Raw genomic sequence first — 22393 nt, forward strand, 5'->3', positions numbered from 1 at the left:
AGATTGTTTTGCTTTAATATTTTGAAAACATTCTGATATTATTATCGTTATTATAGCTACGTCATGCAGTACAGGACGTAAATAATGGTACATTTACGGCCGTTTCATCTAAACATGAACAAGATAAAGATGCAAGGGCGATGGCTGATAGAGGTAAGTTTTTTTTATTGAAGTCTTTGTGGAGAGTTGGTTTTGCTGCCATATGAATGAATACTGTTATAAGTGTATGGAACCTAAACAATTAAGAGAATCTGTGTCCGGCATGTCATCCCACTTAAAAAAGGAAACTTTCGTTTTCAGATAAAAACCAGGACGATTCATCCTCCCAGGAACCCTTGCTATCGAAGGAAGATCACACAAGTAGCAGTGAGTCGAAAGAAGAGAGCATCATAAGCTTCGCCGATGACTCTGCCACCGATCTCAATTTTGATCGCATTAGAGCAGCAAACGATGGCAACAGTAACATGACCATTCAAAATATCGATAGCATTAACTGTAACAACAACAGGAGCAGTTAGTCAGAATATAAAGACGAACATTGCTTTGATAATGTGATCAACTTAGTTTATAAATATTGACTAACAAAAGATGTGTGCATTTATGAATATTTGAAAAAATAATATTTGTTTGGTCAGTTTCGCAATGTTTTACACAAAGAGAACAAAGCTGTAAATATTAAAAATTTTGTTGTATAATAATAATTTCAGATTTAGTGACGGATCCATATTTTAACTACTTTTTCGGCACAATTTCTATAGAAAACGATAAGCGATGACATCAAATCCAAAAAATGGCGATAAATCGGTGTATTGTAAAAGAAAACTAATTGCCGGATCGCTTAAAAATCCATATCGCATTTTTTTCAGTCCCAACAGCCCACATTTACAGCGCAAGTTCCCGCTGCCTACATCCAGCATCCCCAAAAGGGGAAATAGCACATTTAGCCATTGGCGTAACTAGCCACGATGCCTAGAGGGGGCTATACTGCCGTAATCTGAAAAAATGACGCTTGCGCCATTTTACAACATACATAGGTGTTTAAGGAAGCGCTCCACCGCGAGCACAATACTCTCGGTCTGAGCGGCGAGCAGCTGGTAACAGTACTCTCGCGTGCATGAGATGCCACCATGCCTAGGAAAGTCCACCCTAAGAATGGGAGGCCACCGGCTTACTGGTGGACTCAAGCAATTGTGACCCTGCGCCGCGCCTGCTTACGGGTACGGAGGCGGATGCAGCGAGCACGCACAGAAGAGGAGCGTGTTGAACGACGGGTGGCGTTCGTGGCTGCAAGAGCCGCTCTGAAGACTGAGATTAGATCAAGCAAAAAAGCCTGCTTCGAGGGCCTGTGTCAAAGTGCCAACGCGAATCCATGGGGTGACGCCTATAGGGTCGTAATGGCCAAGACACGTGGGGCGATGGCCCCTACAGAGCGGTCTCCAGAGATGCTGGAGAGGATCATCGTGGGGCTCTTCCCACGTCATGGCCCAAGTCCCACTTTGCGGAGCTTCCAGGGGCCAGGGTGGCCGATGAGGGAAGAGTAACTGTGGCGGAACATGCGGGGATTGCCCAGTCCCTTAGTGTAGGTAAGGCGCCAGGACCGGATGGTATTCCGATTGCTTAGGGAGGACGAGGGAGTCTTGGAGTGTGAAGCATGGAAAAGACAGAGCTTGGTCCTATTGCCGAAGGCGGGAAAACCACCGGGGGATCCGTCTGCATATAGACCAAAATGTCTGCTTGATACGGTGAGAAGATCATCCTCAACAGGTTGCACGGATGGTGCGGATGGTCTATCGAGTAACCAGTTTGGCTTCCGAAAGGGTAAGTCGACCGTAGACGCTATCATGTCGGTTACCAAATCCGCGGAGATAGCTATCCAGCGTAAGAGGCGGGGAGTTCGCTATTGTGCAGTAGTGACTCTCGACGTGAGGAATGCTTTCAATAGTGCCAGTTGGGCAGCTATTGCAGATGCGCTCCTGCGTCTTGGAATTCCCGAGTGTCTGTACAAGATTCTCGGAAGCTACTTCCAGAATCGAGTACTGGTATACGACACGGAGGCGGGTCGGAATTGCGTTGACATAACCTCAGGGGTTCCGCAAGGTTCCATACTGGGTCCGGTGTTATGGAGCGTCATGTACGACGGTGTCTTGAGGTTGAAGTTCCCGGTGGGCGTGGTAATCGTCGGCTTCGCTGACGATATTACGCTGGAGGTCTACGGCGAATCGATCGAAGAGGTGGAGTTGACTGCAGCCCACTCGATCGCAATTGTGGAGGAGTGGGTGAGTTCCAGGAAGTTAGAACTGGCTCACCACAAGACTGAGGTGGTTGTTGTTAACAACCGAAAGTCTGAGCAGCAAGCGGTGATAAGGGCAGGCAACTGCACGGTCACCTCTGAACGCTCCATCAAACTCTTCGGGGTAATGATCGACGATAAGCTCACCTTTGGTAGCCACGTCAATTACGCCTGCAAGCGTTCCTCCACAGCTATAGTGGCATTGTCCCGGATGATGTCCAATAGCTCTGCGGTTTATGCCAGCAAGCGCAAGCTTCTGGCTAGTGTCGCTCTGTCCATACTGAGGTATGTGTTGGTGAATAGACCCTATCGCAGAGAGGTCAATTTGTGGTGCACGCGGCATCATCATTCTTGATACCAGTCGTGCAGAGGGAAGCAGGCGCGAAGTCGGCCCTTCCCACCTTTCGAGGACATAGGGCGTGGTAAGGCCACCTGGAAAGCCGGCAATGCGCTGGAACGATACCATCCCTAGTGACATTTTGGTTTTATACTTGTTTTATCATACTCATGTAGAGTAAATTTTGGTCTTCAAGAGCGTTATAAAACTTAAAATGTTACTTGGGCATGGTGTTCTTCTAAAAAAGCGAGTCACGATGTTCGATGCTGCAAGGACACGCAGCTAACCTCGAGGGTGCGTTGTGCACTGGCCCCCCTTTGAAGCTTTACTTTCTGGTTGTACAGAAGGGCGGCAATGGAAACGGTTTAGCGGGTCGGGGATGTAGTCCTGCCCCCCTCGTTTGCTGTTGGAGGTGGCCCCTAACCCCGCACTTCCTGGACAACCCAGGATGTCTGTTGAGCAGATTCCTGCTCCATTATTTAGGAAAAAAAAAACAAACACACACGGCCTGCGAAATGGTGAGTTGACATCTGGGAAGGAGCGACCTACACAGCTCTGGTCCTCACAAGTTCCAATCTCACGCTTCCACGGGTCTTCCGATGACAATCGACGGCCTTAGCTGGTAGTGCAGCCTGGGCACTGTTGTCCTTCTGACATCAGCTAGAGTGAGGGGGTTCGACCAAAGGGACCATATCCCGTAACACGGTAGATCACTTTGACGTAGTGTGTTGCGGTGTAAGATCTACCAAACAGAGCCCTAGCTTAATCCATTTTCTAGCTAGGGCAATGAGTTGTGGTAATTAAGGATTCATCGTATTTAGTCCCCGCTACCAACAGCAGTCTCAGAAATAAAACATAATTAATGTTACCTTGCAGACAGTGGAAAGACTCGAATTCCTCTCGTTTGAGGCTAAACTGTATGCAGCGGAAACAACTTTTCAAGCAATTAGTTAAAAAACCTCGGTACCCGTCCCTAGGCTGAACTGACTGCTGGAAAAATCGAGTTAGGGGTTTAAATACGTACTAACTCTTCTTGAACTGGTGAACAATGGTAGTGAGAGGAACACACGGAAGTTCTTATTACTGAACAAATTCTCTTGCTTGAAATGGTCTTGTAGACAGAGCTAAATCCCGGGTTTGTAGCTTTACTGGTGATATTCTAGAAGCAAGACAAGGATGTGGCTAGGGCTCCGATGCATGGCCAAAACAGTATTACTGTTCTGTTTTCTCAAGACAGGATTGATTTCCTATTGATAAGGGGCGCGCCTTCAATGGGATTGCTCTCTGTGAAGGGTCTAAATAGCGGGACCTTGTCATGGTGCACTTGAGAAAACAAAACAACAACTGTATCGAAACCGATACTGCATTGCTTATCAATAGTAATGGAGTAATTTGACATGCACTTAAACACTAAGGATACGGGTAACGCTACAATAGATCTAACAACTGGTCGCAGTGGAACACCCGAACAGGAAAAAAAAAAAAAAAAGGGACCATCGTCCCTAACCCCTAATCCCAAGGCGTTAAGCGACCCGTGCCGAGGGGATGCATGGCCAGGGGGATGAAATAATGAGCTAGGCCTTTAACGGAGTCTGTGGGAATTCGCAGTTGCAGCAGTTTTATATTATAAAAGCAAGTGAAACGCAGAAAGTGAGTTAGTTCTAAGTGTGATGTGTTAAACTTAAGTTTAATCGATAATAAAATTATTTTTTATGCTATCCATCGTGAAGACACCATAACTGGCGCAGTCGCGGAAAAGTGTAGTGGAATTAAATGCAGGGCTAAAAAGCCTAAGTGTCAGCTCAGAAGGAACAGTGTTGTTTCAAAACTTCCTGTCTTAGGGAATATAAAAATAGTGAAGTGGAGAAGTGAACATACGTTCAAAACTGACTTAACGGATATAAGCTCAGTTTTTATCGAAGTGACCGCACGAAAGCTGACGGAGCATCGTTCATCGCGAACACCTGTACCACCGGGAGACCGCCGCGGAGGGGATATCCAGCAGTTTGCGTGAAACAGAGCGAAGGAAGGCCCACTCACCGGACCTCAACAAAAAACAAACCATCAACACGATTAGGCTCCGGGAGATGTTTATCATACTTTCGTAAGTACAAAACATTTTATTTAAATAACAAGTGTTATATTAGAACAAACAGTGAGCGCAGCGAAGAAGTGAATATCTTGCGTTAATTTACCTCAGTCAGTAGACAAAACACTAATTAACAATAGGAAAATTTCTTTTCTATCTCGGCAATATGGATCGTGATTTTATTTCTCCCGAACCATTACCAACCGTGGATCTGGATCTGGATGAAGCTGCTCAATCTGACCCAGCTCGTCCACAAATTACAATCGACAGTCTTTTCCAGCATATAAAAACACTTACTGATAACCAAAATCAACTCATCAGCACTATGAATGCAATGAAAAGTAGGTCAGAGGACCCATTCCTTTTATTTAGGACCCCTGACCCTATTAAGAATTTATCCACATTTTCTGGAAACAAGAAGGAGACGCACGGCTGGATAGAGGATGCGGAAAACACTCTCTATTTATTCAAAACTTACAAAAATGACCCCATGTATGACCAGATCGTAAGGGCTATAAAAAGCAAAATAATCGGTGATGCTAAGGAAATATTGATTGCTGCAGGAAATCCCAACGATTGGGATCAGATTAAAGATGTTATTTTAAACTCATACGGAGACCGACGAGACCTTACGTCTCATATACAATCGCTTTTTTATGTTAGCCAGGGAAGGAAAACGCTAGCCGAATATTACAACCAACTTAAGAAAATAGATACAGCAATTAAGGCAACAGCAGCCTTAATGGACGATTACAAGACGTCCACGAAGACCATTAACAGTTTAATTAGTCTTATGACACTAACTCGATTTATTGATGTGTTAAATGACGAACTATCTATGCACGTAAGGAGTTACAAGTCCCAATCTTTAGAGGACGCATACGCTATCACAATGCAATACTCGAACGCCGCGTTCAGGCAAAAACTAAATAGACAGACAATGGACATTAAAAACACAAAACCGAACACTTTCAAGAACGACAATAAGCACGTACAACAATACGAGAGGAAACCAACGCCACCACAAAACCCACCAAATCACAAAAATACTCAAAATTTTTCCGAAAGGGTCAAATTTCAGAAACAAATCAACGACGGAGACGTTTCAATGCGAACGGCCCAAAACGGCCCACAAATAAACAATAATCAGTCGAGGGACGAAGAACTGAAACAAGAACCCACGCAAAACCAATTAGACACTTTTAGACGATGACGAATATTTTATTGATGACGATTTGAATTTTCAAATAGTCGAAGGAAACGCACCAAAGAAATGAATAACAACTTCATACCGTACATAACGATCATGACGACGAAAGGAGAATTGAAATTCTTAATTGACACAGGAGCAAATAAGAATTACATTTCCCCCGACCAAGTCAATTTAGAAAACAGCAAAATGAAAAAAGGGATCAAAGTCTCAAACATTAGTGGCACACATGAAATCGATAGATGAGTATCATTTGATCTTTTCGAGATTAAGAAAAAACTGAAATTTTATATCTTTAAATTCCACAATTTTTTCGATGGGCTAATGGGTTATGAGACTCTTAGAGACCTCAAATCTCATTTAGACATTGGGAAGAACAAATTGAGGATTGGCAGGAAAATTTACGATCTGAAGAAAAAATTCCCGGAGAAACAAGTAATAAACCTTACAGAGTAGGAGGAACAATTTATCCAAATAAAAGTAGCAAACCAAGGAGACTTCATTATATCTAATGAAAAAAACCCAACTTAATCCACCGAGTAGTGATACTGCCTTTCTCGCATTTAGCCAGGACACCAACCTAATATGAAGCTAATATAGTTCGGTGTACCATTTTCTTATTAACTTTTAAACGCAACGGTTGATCGTTATAAAATTCAATAGTGATCAACTAGGTTTTACCACCTTTCGAATGCAAGTTGTTGCGAGAAAATCGGTTAAGGATTACTATATGAAAAGTTGTCTAATGTTTTTCTTAGCTTTTGTGCACACACATACACACACACATACACACATACATACACACGGACAGACAGACATTTGATCAGCTCGTCGAGCTGAGTCGATTGGTATATAACACTATGGGTCTCCGACACTTATATAAAAAGTTCGTTTTCGGAGTGAAATGATAGCCTTTCGGTATAACTTTGTTGTACGAGAAAGGCAAAAACATGGGAAAATTTTCTATTCTACCAGAAATTTACCATAGCGATCGTAATACCGCTATAGTTGCAATAAGAAACCATACGAAATCACAAATAGAAATCAATACACATGAGATCTATGTTGATAAGGATGAATTTATTGCCACAGAAAAAACTCAAGGTAGCAGAAACAAATTTAATAGTTTGGACGATTCATTAAACAAACTAAAAAAATCAGCATTAGAAAAAATCATTGACGAAAGCTCAGAAATTTTGTACACAGGCAACGAAAAATTAACATTCACTCATAAAATTAAACATAAAATAAGGACTGTGGACAATATTCCAATTCATTCAAAGTCGTACCGATATCCTCAAATTTTTGAAGACGAGGTACAAACACAAATAAAAAAGATGCTATTCAGGAGTCCATATCGCCCTACACATCCCCTGTATGGATTGTGCCCAAAAAGGCAGATGCATCAGGATTAAAATAATTTCGGCTTGTCATAGACTACCGAAAACTCAATAAAAAAAACAATTTCAGACGAATATCACATTCCGGATATCACGGAAACACTCGACAAGTTGGGTAGAACTACCTACTTCTCAACAATAGATTCTGTATCTGGTTTCCATCAGATACAACTAGATGAAATCGATATCGAGAAAACGGCCTTCTCCGTAAGTTCTGGCAAGTACGAATTCACCAGAATGCCGTTTGGTCTGAAGAACGCCCCGGCAACTTTTCAAAGGGTAATGGATGCCGTTCTCAGAGACCTAATTGGTGTATGTTGTCTTGTCTACATACAAGTTCATTCGAAGAACATGTAAAAGATTTACGCAAAGTTTTTCGCAACCTGAAAGAAAGTTGCTTAAAAATCCAACTGGACAAATGCTATTTTTTTTAGACGAGAGGTTCAATTTCTTTCACACCGTAACCGAAGATGGCGTTAAGCCAAATAGCGACAAAATCGACGTTATCAAAAATTGGCCCCAACCAAAAAACGAAAAAGAACTTAAACAATTTCTTGGAACCCTTGGTTTTACCGCCGGTTCATAAAAGACTTCGCAAAAATGGTTAAACCTTTAACACAATTGTTGCGAAGTAAAACAAACTTCGAATTTACTCATTATAAAATCAAATGCTTTGAAAAATGTAAATCTCTTTTAACAATGGACCCAATACTGGCGTATCTTGATTTCACAAAGGAATTTATCCTCACTACAGATGCTAGTGACTTCGCGGTAGGAGCAGTGTTATCCCAAGGACAGTTAGGAAAAGATCGACCGATCGCTTACGCTTCGAAGACGCTAAACAAATCAGAGGAAAATTATTGCACCACAGAAAAGGAACTTTTGGCCAGGGATGCACTGCTGGCGAACATGAGTCGATTCACGATTGTTCGCTTTACTGTTTTGTTATAGAACAAGACGAATCGGAGCAATCGGTTGTTCGAAGCCCCTGGGGAGTAAGGTGCCTCATCCGACAAAGTTGTTCGTGATTCAAAACAAAGACGAATGTCTATGGATCAACGATTAAATAAATCGATGCACCCCTCGTTGTAAACGAGCTCGGCTAAAGAAATGCAACAAAGGTCGAAGGCGATTGCAGTTAACCCCAGACGAATTCAAAAGTGTGCTAAGTTGGATAGGTTGCCTATAGGATCAGACGGAGTCTGAGTCCAAGTATTTTACGGAAACCTGACCTGAAATATATGTTTAGTTAGTAGAAATAAATGTAGTTCCTGTCTAATAAAGTGTAGTCATTCAGTAGTAAAATGTAATGTGTAATGGACTTGTTGAATAAATTGTGCTGAATGTAATAGTAGCGTTGTGGAAAAACCGACGAAGTAACCCACCGAAATACCCTGGAATAAAGGAATCAATAAACACCCAAATACAGTCCACGTCTGGAGGAAGATAAGGACCAGCTCCCAAACATTGGTCCTTCGAGCCGGATCCAAGAAGGATTCAGCACCCAAACATCCATTGCACAGTGACTGGATCGATATAAATCAACAAATTCACCATCGATAAATTCAACAAATTCTCACCATCGGAAGGAAGAAGTGCACTCACCGTTTTATATGGAAATCACAAACACAGCTGATCACTTTCCAATTGGAATTTCTGGCAACCGCCATTCAACTGAGCTTGTTGTGATAACACCACCCGAGGATTATTTCGTCCAGGTAAACAAATGAACTGACATTATATGTCCTGCCGTTGCTGGGCCACTTTCGGTCACTACACCATTCTTTACTTTTATCACAACAACGACGATTGCCGAGAAATCAAGGAGCACAACATTAACAAACACAGAACTACTGGAAATGATCCACATTCACTAGCAATCAACTGGATTGTGATTGATTTTCCCCTTATAATCAATAATCATCGAACTGCACTGGGGAAGAATAATTAATTTGATCACCGAGCCACCAAGAGGAGACGTTTTCACCGCGACTGGTACGACGGTACCGAACTATTGAAACTGCGATAAACGACTGCTGGATGAAAGTTTGGACTGTGGAGAGCGCGAAATAGAACGAACCGACGGATGGACGGCACCGTACTACCTACGTGCGTACGTTTGGTGTTGGTGAACAGCTTGTTTCCACAGGTTAGTGCTTATGAGTATACTCCATTGCACAGTGACGTCACGCACGACTTTTGACAGGTACTGGTCCTGTTGTTTACAGACGACTTTATTTTAATTTTCAGATACTTCTATCATTCTTTGGATTTTCTGATCGATAATTACCTAAACTTATCGATAATTACCAATATTTCAATGCGGAATGTACGGAATGTCTTCAACATCGTGAAATATACAGATTCAATTTGGATCAAAAAAATTCTAAGTCCGAAACGTAAACAACAGGACCAGTACCTGTCAAAATAGTGAGGTTAGGTTTGCCGCGCGCAATGACCTATTACACCAATTCGTATGTGTCTTGCCGAAGCTAGGATAGACAGATTACTTTATGAATGATTTTCTCTCGTTGCCGTGGATGTGGTAAACCAACTCATTTTCGTGGAGCATAATCGAGGGGTCCGCCGATACGATTCTTTCGATTAATGTTTTTCACTATTGCGGATAGGCAGGTGTGAACCGTGATATTCCGGCACACTGTTGTTTTGGATCAATTGGTGCAGATACTGTTTGCTCAGGTTAGTTTGAACAGTATATGCCTTGCCGAAGTTGGACACCACGGGAACTACATAATTATTTTCCCTTTCTTGCGCTGAATGTGTGGACGATCCGAGGGATTTACCGGCGAGTATGAGGAATTAGCAACCGATTTGCATCTGCGGAAAACGTACCTGTAGAGAGGTTGGAAATCCTGTTTCTCAGGTAATTATAAGAATTGCTCTACAGTGTATGTCTAGCCGAGGCTAGGATTCTGCAGAATATTACACAACATTATTCTTGTGCTCGATACCTCTGTGAAAGCGCAACCTGTCAAGATGCCTCCAACGACGTCGTCTTCCAAGAAGACTCCAGCTATGAAGACTCTGAAGACAACTCTGCGGTCACTCCTTAGCATGTTCCAGGACATTTGTGGGTTTGTGGATAAATTAGGCGAAGTAACAAGTGCTAATCAGGTGACGTTTCGACTGGAGAAGCTAGACGAGTTATGGGTGAAAATAAACGAAGTGATTCTGGAAATTGAAACCCACGATGATTACGACGAAGAGGAGGACGACTGTTTCAAACAGCGATCAGCGTTCGGCAAAAAGTACTATGACTTGAAGTCTCTACTGTTAGACAAGATTAAAGAGTTCGAGGAACCAGCAGTTCTCAACCAATCAACTCGGAGTTTAGATGCGTCGCATCAACCAATTGGGGAGCATGTGCGGCTACCGCGAATAATGTTGCAGACCTTCGACGGCAACATTGATGATTGGTTGAGTTTCCGTGACCTTTATATGTCACTAATACACAGGAAGGTGGACTTACCGGAGGTAGAAAAGTTTCACTACCTCAAAGGGTGCTTGGCAGGCGAGGCCAAGACTCTTGTGGATACGTTGGCAATAACAAGAGTTAACTACCAAATAGCTTGGGACATTTTGATGAAGCGCTACAACGATAGCAAGCAGCTTAAGCGGCACCAGGTGCAGGCGCTTTTTGAACTTCCAAAGCTGACTAGGGAGTCAGCTGCCGATTTACAGTCCCTACTGGAGGGATTCAAAAGAACTACGCAGACATTGGACCAGCTAGTTCAGCCTGCCGATTATAAGGACCTATTGCTGCTGGAAATCTTGATCGCTCGTTTAGACCCAGCGACACGGAGAAGTTGGGAAGAATTATCGTCCACCAAGGAGCAGGACACTATAAAAGATCTGACCGAATTCCTGCAGCGAAGAGTTAAAGTTTTGACTTTTCTACCATCCAAGCTCTCCGATTCCAAGGTAGAATATTCTCAAACCAGGAAGAGGTCGCCAAATCATCGTTCAAGCTACAGCACCTTTCAGAGGTCAAATGGAAATTGTACAGCATGTCGAGAGACCCATCTTCTCTATCAATGTCCCACTTTCCTAGAGATGTCCGTTTACGATCGTGACAGGTTGTTACGAAGCCAAGCACTTTGCCGCAACTGCTTTAAACGTGGACATCGAGCGATGGAATGCCCTTCTCGATTCTTATGCCGAAACTGCAAGGGCAAGCACCACACATTGGTTTGTTTTCAACCATATTCAAACGGATATAGAAACGGATCTCCGATTGCTCGAACTTCTGCAATGGGCAATAGTTCTCACTACGAAGGCATAAGTTCTCCCCACGGGACGCCAAACCAGGTGTCGTCGAATGTTTCTGGGAATCGTGCATCGTCGGTACTTCTCGCAACGGCCATAGTTCTAGTCGAAGGCGAAGATGGAGTATGTGTTCCAGCTAGGGCTCTTCTGGATTCTGGATCCGAATGTAATTTTATGACTGACCGTTTATCCGAGCAGTTAAAGATCCGACGACAACGGTCAAACATCGAGGTGTGTGGAATCGGACAAGCTAATTTGAAAGTGAAGGAAAAGGTCGCAACCACGGTCAAATCGAGAATCACTAGTTTTTCGCGAAGGATGGAATTCCTGTTGCTGCCAAAGGTGACAGCGAATATGCCAACTACCAACGTGGACATGACCGGATGGGAGTTCCCCGTCGGTGTGGGGCTGGCGGATCCAACCTTTTTCAGGTCCGATGCAGTCGATCTCGTGTTAGGGATCAAACACTTTTTCGAATACTTCAACACCGGAAAGGAAATTCTGCTTGGTCACAATCTCCCGATTCTCACTGAGTCAGTGTTTGGATGGGTAGTGTCCGGAGCTGTGGATAAGCCGCGCAATAACTACCGCATCATCCCTTCAACAAATAGACGATGGAAAGGGTGCACTGCACGAAGCAGTACGGCCGATCAGTTTTAACATGGTATTGTTACATCCATACCCGGCTATCGAAAGATAGAAGATGCCACAAAATAGTAGATCCTGTTAAGAAGTAGAAATGGTGCCAAGTGAACAAATGTTATGACAATACCCTGAAATTAGCTCAAAGTGGAATCAGCCAAACCCGTCCACATGCGCACGAGAGTTTCTTGTTTTTTTTTTCGTTTCAGAAATCCCAGATATTTCAGGGTGGGCGGGAATGTCTATGGATCAACGATTAAATAAATCGATGCACCCCTCGTTGTAAAGTAGCTCGGCTAAAGAAATGCAACAAAGGTCGAAGGCGATTGCAGTTAACCCCAGACGAATTCAAAAGTGTGCTAAGTTGGATAGGTTGCCTATAGGATCAGACGGAGTCTGAGTCCAAGTATTTTACGGAAACCTGACCTGAAATATATGTTTAGTTAGTAGAAATAAATGTAGTTCCTGTCTAATAAAGTGTAGTCATTCAGTAGTAAAATGTAATGTGTAATGGACTTGTTGAATAAATTGTGCTGAATGTAATAGTAGCGTTGTGGAAAAACCGACGAAGTAACCCACCGAAATACCCTGGAATAAAGGAATCAATAAACACCCAAATACAGTCCACGTCTGGAGGAAGATAAGGACCAGCTCCCAAACAACGAATAAACTTGCTCTCCATGCGCTAGCGACTAAGGTTTGTGGGAGAGTGTAACGCTCAGCGATTGAATCGTAAGTTGTAACAAGAGAGGAGTAAGCTTAACACAAGTTACTCTGGTGGAGTGTTGCTCTCTTGTTCTTTGTCGCTAGAAGCGATTGCTTAGCATCCCTGCTATTGGCCATAATTTGGGCTGCGAAGCACTTTCGGCCATATCTTTATGGAAGACGATTTAAGCTTGTCACTGACCACCAACCACTAATTTATTCAATGACAAGCGCGAATCAGAAAATTATTAGATGGAAATTAGACTTGTGCGAATTTGACTTGTGCGAATAGTCTATAAGCCAGGTAGAGAGAATGTCGTGGCAGATGCTCTCTCAAGAATTAGAACCCTTGAAACGAACGCCAACGAACAAGAGGACACACAAAATGCAGAAGACGAAAATGAAAATGACGAGAATACAGTACACTCAGCCGACACAAGTGATGACTACTATATTTGGACAACAGAAAAGCCTATAAATTCTTTTAGAAAACAAGTAATTTTCAAAATTTCTCCAATAGACATAGACGCACACGAGCAGATATTTCCAAAATTCCATAGATTTACGATTTCGAAACCAAGTTATACAGAACAGGACATACTTAGAATATTCAAAGAAAAGCTGAACCCAACTGGTGTGAATTGTATCTATTGCCCTTTACTACTAACACAGCTAATTCAAGAAACTTACCGTAATATTTATCTCATAGCAATATGTCCAAGCTCTTTATTTCACAGGTTTTGCTTCAAGATGTGAGGTTACCAGAGGAACAGGATGCAATAATGCGTAGAATACACGAATACGGCCACAGAGGCATGAAAGAAAACAAGGCCCAAATATTTTCGGACTATTTTTTCCCGGAAATTGACAAGAAAGTCAAAATTTTTATAGGTAACTGTCCAATTTGCAAGAAAAGCAAATACGACAGAAAACCGCCTAAATTGATCCAAAAAACAAAACCTTCAGGAAAACATTTTGAAAATATACACGTTGACATCTTCTTCATGAACGGGAAGAATGCATTTTCCAAAATCGCAAACGTAATCACTCTCGAAACAAGAACAATCATAGTTCTTAAAAGAGCCATCATGGAGCACATTAGAATATTTGGCAGACCCGAAACTATAACTTGCGATCAGGAACCGGCCCTGACATTGATTGAATTTATCGGATTCATGCAAGATTTAGTTATTGAAATTCACCATGCTAGTTCAAGCAATTCAAACGGAATCGTCGAAAGATCCCATTCGACGTTGATTGAGCTTTACATAACTCTAAACACGAAACATAGAAATCTCGAGTTTTATGATAAAATTAACGTTTTAGTAGATATCTACAACGATACAATTCATTCATCAACTGGCTTCAAACCTAGGAATATTGTTTTCAACCACCAAAATAAAATAAATACGCAGAGGAGATTTTGGAAAATTACAGTAAAATCCAGTCAGCCATTGAAGTTCAGATAGAAAAGCGTAGGAAACAGGTAGAAAATGAAAATAAATAGAAAAGTCCGCCAAAAGAGTTAAAATCAGGAGAAAACGTTTATGTGTAAATTAATCAGAGAATCACCAAGGATAAAGATCCATTCAAAATTTCTAAGGTAAGGGAAAACAACGAGATGACTTTTAAAGATTCACACTGCGTGAAAATACACAAGAACAGAATTAAAAAATAAACTTTTGATTTGTTTCAGACTCATACACCTGATTTCGGCGACAGTTTACCATGACGTATCTACAAAAAAAATGGACTCTTGACTATGAAATTGGACACGGTTCGAATTAAATCAGGGTACGGACGCTTTATGCATAAAGTAAATCTAGTGGAAATAAGACAAAATAACCACTATATAGAAAGTTTAGCAAATACTTTAAAGATAACCGATCACTTAGAACAAACTTTACAATTTAAAATTAGGAAAGCTTACGGAAAATTGGCAGGATTTTATCCAAAATGAAAATAAAACAAGTCAAGATTAATAATCTTTTACAATCAACCATTAATAAAGTTTCGAAAACCCTCAGACTAATCAAAGAGCAAATACAGCTTCAAAATATTGAATTTAGAAAAGACCTTGAGTTCATAAACCTAATTCTGAACATAGACATTCCGTAAGAATCCTTAGAAGACCTTGAAGAACAGATTGCCTTCTCTAAATCAAATTTTTAAAGACAAGTTTTAGGTAGATAAAGAGTAGGAACTAACTTTATAAGACCGTGAGCGGAACACATTAAAAACAACCGATACGTTTCGAGTCACAGAACAGTCTGCTTTATTCTCATCGTTTCTTCTTTAGGTAACCGACCGTGCTTCGATCATCGGCACTCATATCGCCCGAAGGCTAACGAAAGTTGACAAAACATTTGAGTATTCGAATGCGCAGGGTGCGCGCGAGGGGTCTTACAGTTCTTCCCCTTTTAGAATATTGTCTAGTATACAACATTTCTGAACTGACATTAATCAAAAATAAAGAATTCATCTTATAAACAAAACAATCGAAATTCAATTCTGAATACATATAAGGTTAATATGGCAAAAGATAAATGAAATTACTCATATAAATAATCATCGTTCCGATTCGATTTTTTGTTGCGCTTCGACCTCCTGAGTTCATGTGTATCCACTTCGGAAATTGGACGTTTCCGCTTTCTATCGCATGTACTTCCAGTTGGGGTCCCACTTGAGCCTTCTTCGTAAACATCGTGTCTCATATTCAAGTCCGTTTGTCCGTTATTCGTTGTACTGTCGGGAATGCTACGTGTGATGACAACGTTTGGCCGTTGCCATTGTGAACCATCCTTCATAAGCTTAAGTTGATTGCGGTGCGCCATGGCCTCTACGCTTCCAGCACGTATCTGGAATATATTGTGAGAGTACTTTTTAATAAACGTTGCTTTTATCCATCTCGCATGGTCGTGAGAGTTGTGATTCTTGTACCACACATCATCTCCGCCATCAGATTGTCAATTGCATCATTTGAATGCTTTGGGACTCTCCACCAATAGTTTCATTGATGATTTCATCAGCTGGCCGTGGTTTTTCTAAATAACTTTTATAATGTTTCTTAGGATGGATTAGGTCTAATATAGTTTTAGGCGTATAAGAAAATATTCTTTCAGACGGAAAATGTCCGTCAGTCGTCATGTTATTGTTTCTAAAATTAAACAAAAACAAGTTTATCTGGTCTTCCAGGTCTAACTCCATGATTTCAGGATCCAGTAGGAATCTTTTAAGGACTTTCTTTACTATTCTCACAAATCTTTCAGCTTGTCCATTACTTGAGGGATTATAAGGTGGGCTTTTCATCACCTTAATACCCTGCCTCTCAAGGAAAGATGTGAAACCATGGAAGTTAAAAGGGGGACCATTGTCCAAGACTAAAACGTCTGGTAACCCGAATCGCGCAAAAAACGCTATAAGTTTTTTCAATACTTTATTACAATCCGTTCCTTGTTTCATCAGTTCTATTTCGGTCCATTTGGAAAAGCTGTCAACAATTAATAAATAGGGGAACTGTTCCGTTTTCAATCTCACTGAACATATATTCATCTCATCGCGAAACAAAGAAATACGGCACCAATTTCGTCGCTTCTTTTTGCTAACATGCGTACTCACTGCTGAAAAAAATCACAAAAATAATAAACAAATCAAATACCTTTTCATTGCTTTGTTTTTCGTAGGACCAATATCGGAGCTATGAGATGAAGTCCAGGAGCAGTAACCCTATGTACAATGTTCAAAATAAAAAAAATCCACATGTATTCTACTGAATGGTCTGGTTGTTGGTATCCATTTGGATGACGCCTCTGGTTTACGAAAGATGGCCATGCTACTACAAGCTTCACAACGTGCTACATAATTTTCTATATCGGCATTTATTCCGAACCAATAAACCATACTTCTAGCTAATTGCTTCATCTTTATAACACCTGCATGGTTGTTATGTAGAAGTTTCAATATTTGTTTTTGATAATTTTGGTACAATCACTCTGTCTTTGTACAGTAGACAATCGTCGACTGACTCCAACTCTTGTTGGTTTGCAAAACTTCACTGAAGTGCTTACCCACTCTTTCTGGCCAACCATTGTGCATAAATCCTTTGATTTCTTGTAGGAATTCATCCTTTTGTGTACTCTCAGCAATTGCTTTATAGTCAATAGGAACTTGTTTACTAAAATTGATGCTTCTAATGACTTCTGTATCTAATTCCTCAGGAACTTCCTGCTCTAGGGGAAACCTTGAACAAAAATCTGCATTTCCGAGTTTATGTGAAGGTCTATAAATAATGTCGAAGTCGTTGAAGTCTAGTCACATATATTGAATTTTTCCCTGTTTTCCCAAAAATGCCTACAAGTGGTTTATGGTCCGTATACACTGTGAAATGTTGACCATACAAATATTTATGAAATTTTTTTATCGTACACACAAGTGCCAATGCTTCCAGGTGCAGTATAGGATATTTCTTCTGTGCTTGATTTAGTGAAAATGAAGTGAAGCTAATTGGCTTTTCTTCGCCTTCTACTATGTGTGCTATGAGTCCGCCTAGTCCATAACTAGATGCATCTGAGATAACGACAATTGGTTTCATAGGGTCATAAAATTCAAGAAAATTCGTCTGCAGTAAGAATGTTTTGCTTTCTTCAAAAGCTTTTTGACAATTATCATCCCAAACATATTTTACATTATTTTTAAGTAAATTATACAAATGGTACAACTTAGCAGATAAGTGAGGTATGAATTTATGGTAATAATTCAACAAACCCAAAAAGGATTTCAGTTCTGTCTCGTTTTTGGGAGCCTTTGCTCTCTATAGTTAAAATTTTATCCGGACAAGGCATTAACCCTTTCTCGCTTATAACGTGTCCCAAATGGATAAACTCCGTTACAAAAATTTACATTTCTCGAAATTTACTTTAATGTTGGCCTTTACCAACCTCTCCAGAACCAAAATCAACTTTTTATTACATTCCTCTACGTTTTTCCCCGCAATCAATACATCGTCTAAATAGCATGACACATTTTCAATATTCTCTAGCACTTTATCCATTATCTGCTGGAAAATAGAAGCACTCGAAGAAGCGCCTTGAGGGAGTCAATTATAGGTGTATAATCCTTTCATAGTATTAATGACAGTAAATTGCTTCGACTCTTCAGTTAATTCAAGTTGAGTGTAGGCGCCTTCCAAATCAAGGGCACAAAAAATCTTACATCCGGCTAAATTCGCAAAAATATCTTGCGCTGTTGGTAATGGATACGTGTTTGGTATTATGGATTTATTGATGGATACTTTGCAATCGATTACCAAGCGAATATCGTTATTTTTCTTCATAACAATTATTATGGGCGATGCCCATTCGCTTGTATCGATTTGAGTTATAACTTTTTCCTTTTCTAATTTGTCCAAATAATCAGAAACTTTTTCTTTCAATCTATAAGGCACGTCATAAGCCTTTTTGAAAATTGGTGTTTTATCTTTCATTACCAGCTGCGCCTTATATCCTCGAATAGGCGCCGTAAAATTCTTTTCAAATACTTGTTCATACTTTGTTCTTATCACATTCACAGCAGTTTCGCTGGACTCACTTACTAAATTGTTTATTTTCATAGGTTTTGTAAAAAAATATCTCCAATTGGGGTAGAATACATCTAACCATGTTCGGCCTAGCAATGGGAAAAAATCATTTTCACAGTCAAGTACCAGGAATTGCAAACTCTCGACTTTTTCATTCAATTTTACTGAGACATTTACCTCACCCTCAATTTTGAGTTTTGATCCATTGACCACTATCAGTTTTTTGCTGCATTTACGTAAAGGACTTGAAAATTTGGAAAAATAACGACTTTTACTAATGACAGAAACCGACGAGCCACAATCAATTTCCATTTCGATAGGATTTCCTTCGACTTCGACAATCACCAAACATGGATCACTAATTTTGTTAATGGACGAGACCAACATACATTCTAAATCACCTGAATCACTCTCCTCTCCATCCGAATCCCTAGTATGCATCCTCTCCAGTAGTTCACTTATGTGACGATCCGCCGATGGCCCAGGCCTATAAGAATCTACCAGATTAACTGTGTCTCTATGTAAATTCTTAAGTTTGAAGCACTTCTTCTTAATGTGGCCTTTTACCCCACAGAAGTTGCAAACAATTCTTGAATAGTCTGGTCTAAACCTTGCCGTGCTTCCTTCGCGTTTAAAGTTTACAGTTTTGGGTGAATATTGGCGTCGTCGTTGCGTTTGCTCGCTATAATTATAAGGCCTCACACCCAAACGACTCTTAACTGGACCTCTGCTTGTACCTGCACCTCTGTTGACTTCATCTTCTTCGTGGTATTGCCTTGCTAAATCTAAAGTGCGTCTCAGTTTTTCATATGTCTTACCATATCGTACACTTGGAGAACTCTGGATTGCTGCAATTTGTCCCGGAAACATGTTCTGTCGCTCCTCTGTTGTACCTGCATTTGCCCTTGCAACTTCCCAAGTCGCGATCAGCTTCTCTGCATTTGCTAGAGTTAATTTTTCTTCTCCCAACAAACGTTGTCTAAGCTGTTTAACTTTTATACCCGCTATAATACGATCAAGAATGGCAATTTCCTTAAAATTAGAGAAACCGCAAAATTCTGCTTGCAACTTCAGAGCTAAGATAAAGTCTTCTGTTGTTTCCTCGGGATTTTGTACCCTTGTACTGAATTTATAGCGTTGGACTAAATCTGGGTCAATTTTGTCCAATCTATTTTTAAGCTTCGCGATTAAATCGTCGAAAGCTGCCTCTTCAAAATTACCAGATGGGTACAGTAGTTTGATTTCCTCAAACATAACTGGCCCACTGAGTGTAATGTGCAGGCAATGTTTGAGGAACTCATGGTAATATAGTCACTAATGTGTTCAAATACCGTAGAAATAATTAATATCGTTCTGTACAATAAACAAAAAAAACACCAGGATTTGCCGTAAATTTGTCAAGCAATAAACAGAATGGATGGAAGCAAAAACAAAATGGAAAGTTGTTACCTTCTAGATTGTTATTAGGGGAACATTCGATTTACTGAATATAACTATGAAAGGTTTGACTTACCAACCAAATCCTTCGACCCTCGTCTATCACCACTCTACCGTACCAAGCACCAGAATCCAATCGTTTGGGAAAAACAATTTACCGCTGTATCGCTAATGACAAAATAGGCTCCCCTCTGAGCCGTGCCGTAACGTTGCAGTAACGTCGACCAGCCGCACCGACGGGATCGTCGGTATTTGTCAATTTTTTTCCGGATTTTTACTGACTACTAGTCAATCGTTTTGGTGCACGTGTGATAGAACCACTAACCGCTAACTTTGGTGTTACCGAGCACTGGTATCTATTGTTTTGGAAAGGAAATGATTCTATTATTATGGTGAAACAAAGCATACAAAAGATTTTGTTATCAATAGGCCACGTGTGTATAAGCATAGAAATTCAATAACGTTTCAATAGATAAATAAACCTTTTCACTCATTTACCAATAGCGTATATACAATTCTCACAAAAAAAACTGCTACAAAATGGCGTACCCACGCCACCGACTAAATTGGAAATCACTCCGCTTACCGGTGGAGGATATTCATATACTCACGAAACGCCGGTAATTGAACCAAACTAGGTTCCAAACCTTAGTAACAGCCTTACGTCGCAATTGATTAGCCAGAAGTAAACCTGTTCGCTTTCCAAATCGCTTCACCTATCGCACGTCGAGGTGGTACAATAGCGTGTACCGGGTAAGTAAGATCAGCTACTCGTTGCTTCTGTGCTATTGCATCCGGTATTTTACTTTCTTCGGAACTTAATAGCCCTTTGCACCTCGTCGCCACTTTTAAAGACAAGTTTTAGGTAGATAAAGAGTAGGAACTAACTTTATAAGACCGTGAGCGGAACACATTAAAAACAACCGATACGTTTCGAGTCACAGAACAGTCTGCTTTATTCTCATCGTTTCTTCTTTAGGTAACCGACCGTGCTTCGATCATCGGCACTCATATCGCCCGAAGGCTAACGAAAGTTGACAAAACATTTGAGTATTCGAATGCGCAGGGTGCGCGCGAGGGGTCTTACACAAATCACTTAAACAAAAATATTCTCAGCACAGATGAAAAAGATTATATTTGGAATTTTCTCGTAGAACAACAGATTACTGTCAAATTTGAAGATGAAATTTATAAGTTTGTGCAATAGAGTGATTCAAATTTTGACTGTTTTGCCCACCGATTCCATTTGCCTTTTTATTAACCCAACTAGTTTTTTAGCTAATTTGGATGAAAATTGTGTGAGCACGCGCGGTTTGAAGTTTGTATGAAAATTGTTATGAAAACAGTAACTTTCGTGGAAAACCGTTACCCAACGCTTACCTTTAAGTTCTAACAACATATGAGTACATCGGCAACATAAGAAATTTTACAAGGAAACGATTTGATGCTCGCAAGAAAAGTTATTAAGGAAATACTGAATCGTGGGAAATTCAATTTAACACGTAAAAGAATAACATCAATATCAATAATGAGCATTTTTGTTTTCTTCATAAATTTGCTTCCAAACGAGAAATCGCTTCGCAACAACAACTGCCTTTCAGCTTGAGAAGTATTCTGTGTAGGAAATGTGTTGATTATATTTAAATAGTTCATGGGCCACCTCGCGGAATGTTCTTCCACATAAGGATCAACTAAACATAGTCACCTTACATATCTCCGACAGGAAAAGCAAAATCAGCCCATTGGATATAGCAGTCAGAAAAGAACACCAATCAACCCCCCGACAGATGAAGTCACCTTTCTGGCAAAATCGATCATTCCAGAACCCAGATTCATCCTTACGAAAGGATCAAACAGGTCAACCGAGGACGCTCGACACTAAGAGGGGAGGCGTTATGTTGGTCCTCGCCACCTAGGCCCATAGCAACAACACTGCAACACGCGCGAAAACGAAACCGATGCGGTTCGCAATATTCATCCGCTATAGTAACGATGTGAAGCCAGACTCATGCTACCAAGGAATTCGCAGTTGCAGCAGTTTTATATTATAAAAGCAAGTGAAACGCAAAAAGTGAGTTAGTTCTAAGTGTGATGTGTTAAACTTAAGTTTAATCGATAATAAAATATTTTTTTATGGTATCCATCGTGAAGACAGCATAACTAAATTAAGTTTAGATCAATTTTGAGCACTCCTAAATCATGTCCGAATTAGCTGAAATTTTGCATAGGGGGATATTTTTGGCTACGAGTCCCAAAAATGTTCTAAGAGAAAAATTCGTTTTTTTTTGTTTTTTTTTAAATAACATCAGATCTCGACGTTTCATGCATTTTTAAGTCATTTGGCATTAAAAACAAAAAAATCGATTTTCGACTTTTCCTTTGGTCTCCCCTTGGGAGAATTTTCATGGGTAAAAATTTCAA

At 40.6% G+C, this 22393-nt stretch overlaps 1 protein-coding gene and 1 long non-coding RNA gene across 3 annotated transcripts in view; one reads left to right on the forward strand and one right to left on the reverse strand.

Moving 5' to 3' along the window:
• The window catches only part of LOC134208334 (chloride channel protein 2-like), a 35328-nt gene extending 34608 nt beyond the window's left edge, over window positions 1-720 (forward strand). For both annotated transcript variants that reach the window (XM_062684334.1, XM_062684335.1), the window contains exons 9-10: window positions 57-153; window positions 301-720. In XM_062684334.1, the coding sequence (XP_062540318.1) occupies window positions 57-153; window positions 301-518 (315 nt within the window). In that variant the 3' untranslated portion in view covers window positions 519-720. The remainder of the gene's footprint in view (window positions 1-56; window positions 154-300) is intronic.
• Window positions 721-15644: 14924 nt separating this feature from the next.
• On the reverse strand, window positions 15645-20723 carry LOC134208337 (uncharacterized). The gene is made up of 3 exons (XR_009978621.1): window positions 20584-20723; window positions 20049-20328; window positions 15645-15818 (listed from the first exon to the last, which is right to left on the reverse strand). It is a non-coding gene; the product is annotated as an uncharacterized LOC134208337 (long non-coding RNA).
• Between the last annotated feature and the right edge of the window lie 1670 nt (window positions 20724-22393).

The sequence above is a fragment of the Armigeres subalbatus genome, chromosome 1 (assembly GCF_024139115.2).
Source record: "Armigeres subalbatus isolate Guangzhou_Male chromosome 1, GZ_Asu_2, whole genome shotgun sequence".
NCBI classification, from domain to species: Eukaryota; Metazoa; Arthropoda; class Insecta; order Diptera; family Culicidae; genus Armigeres; species Armigeres subalbatus.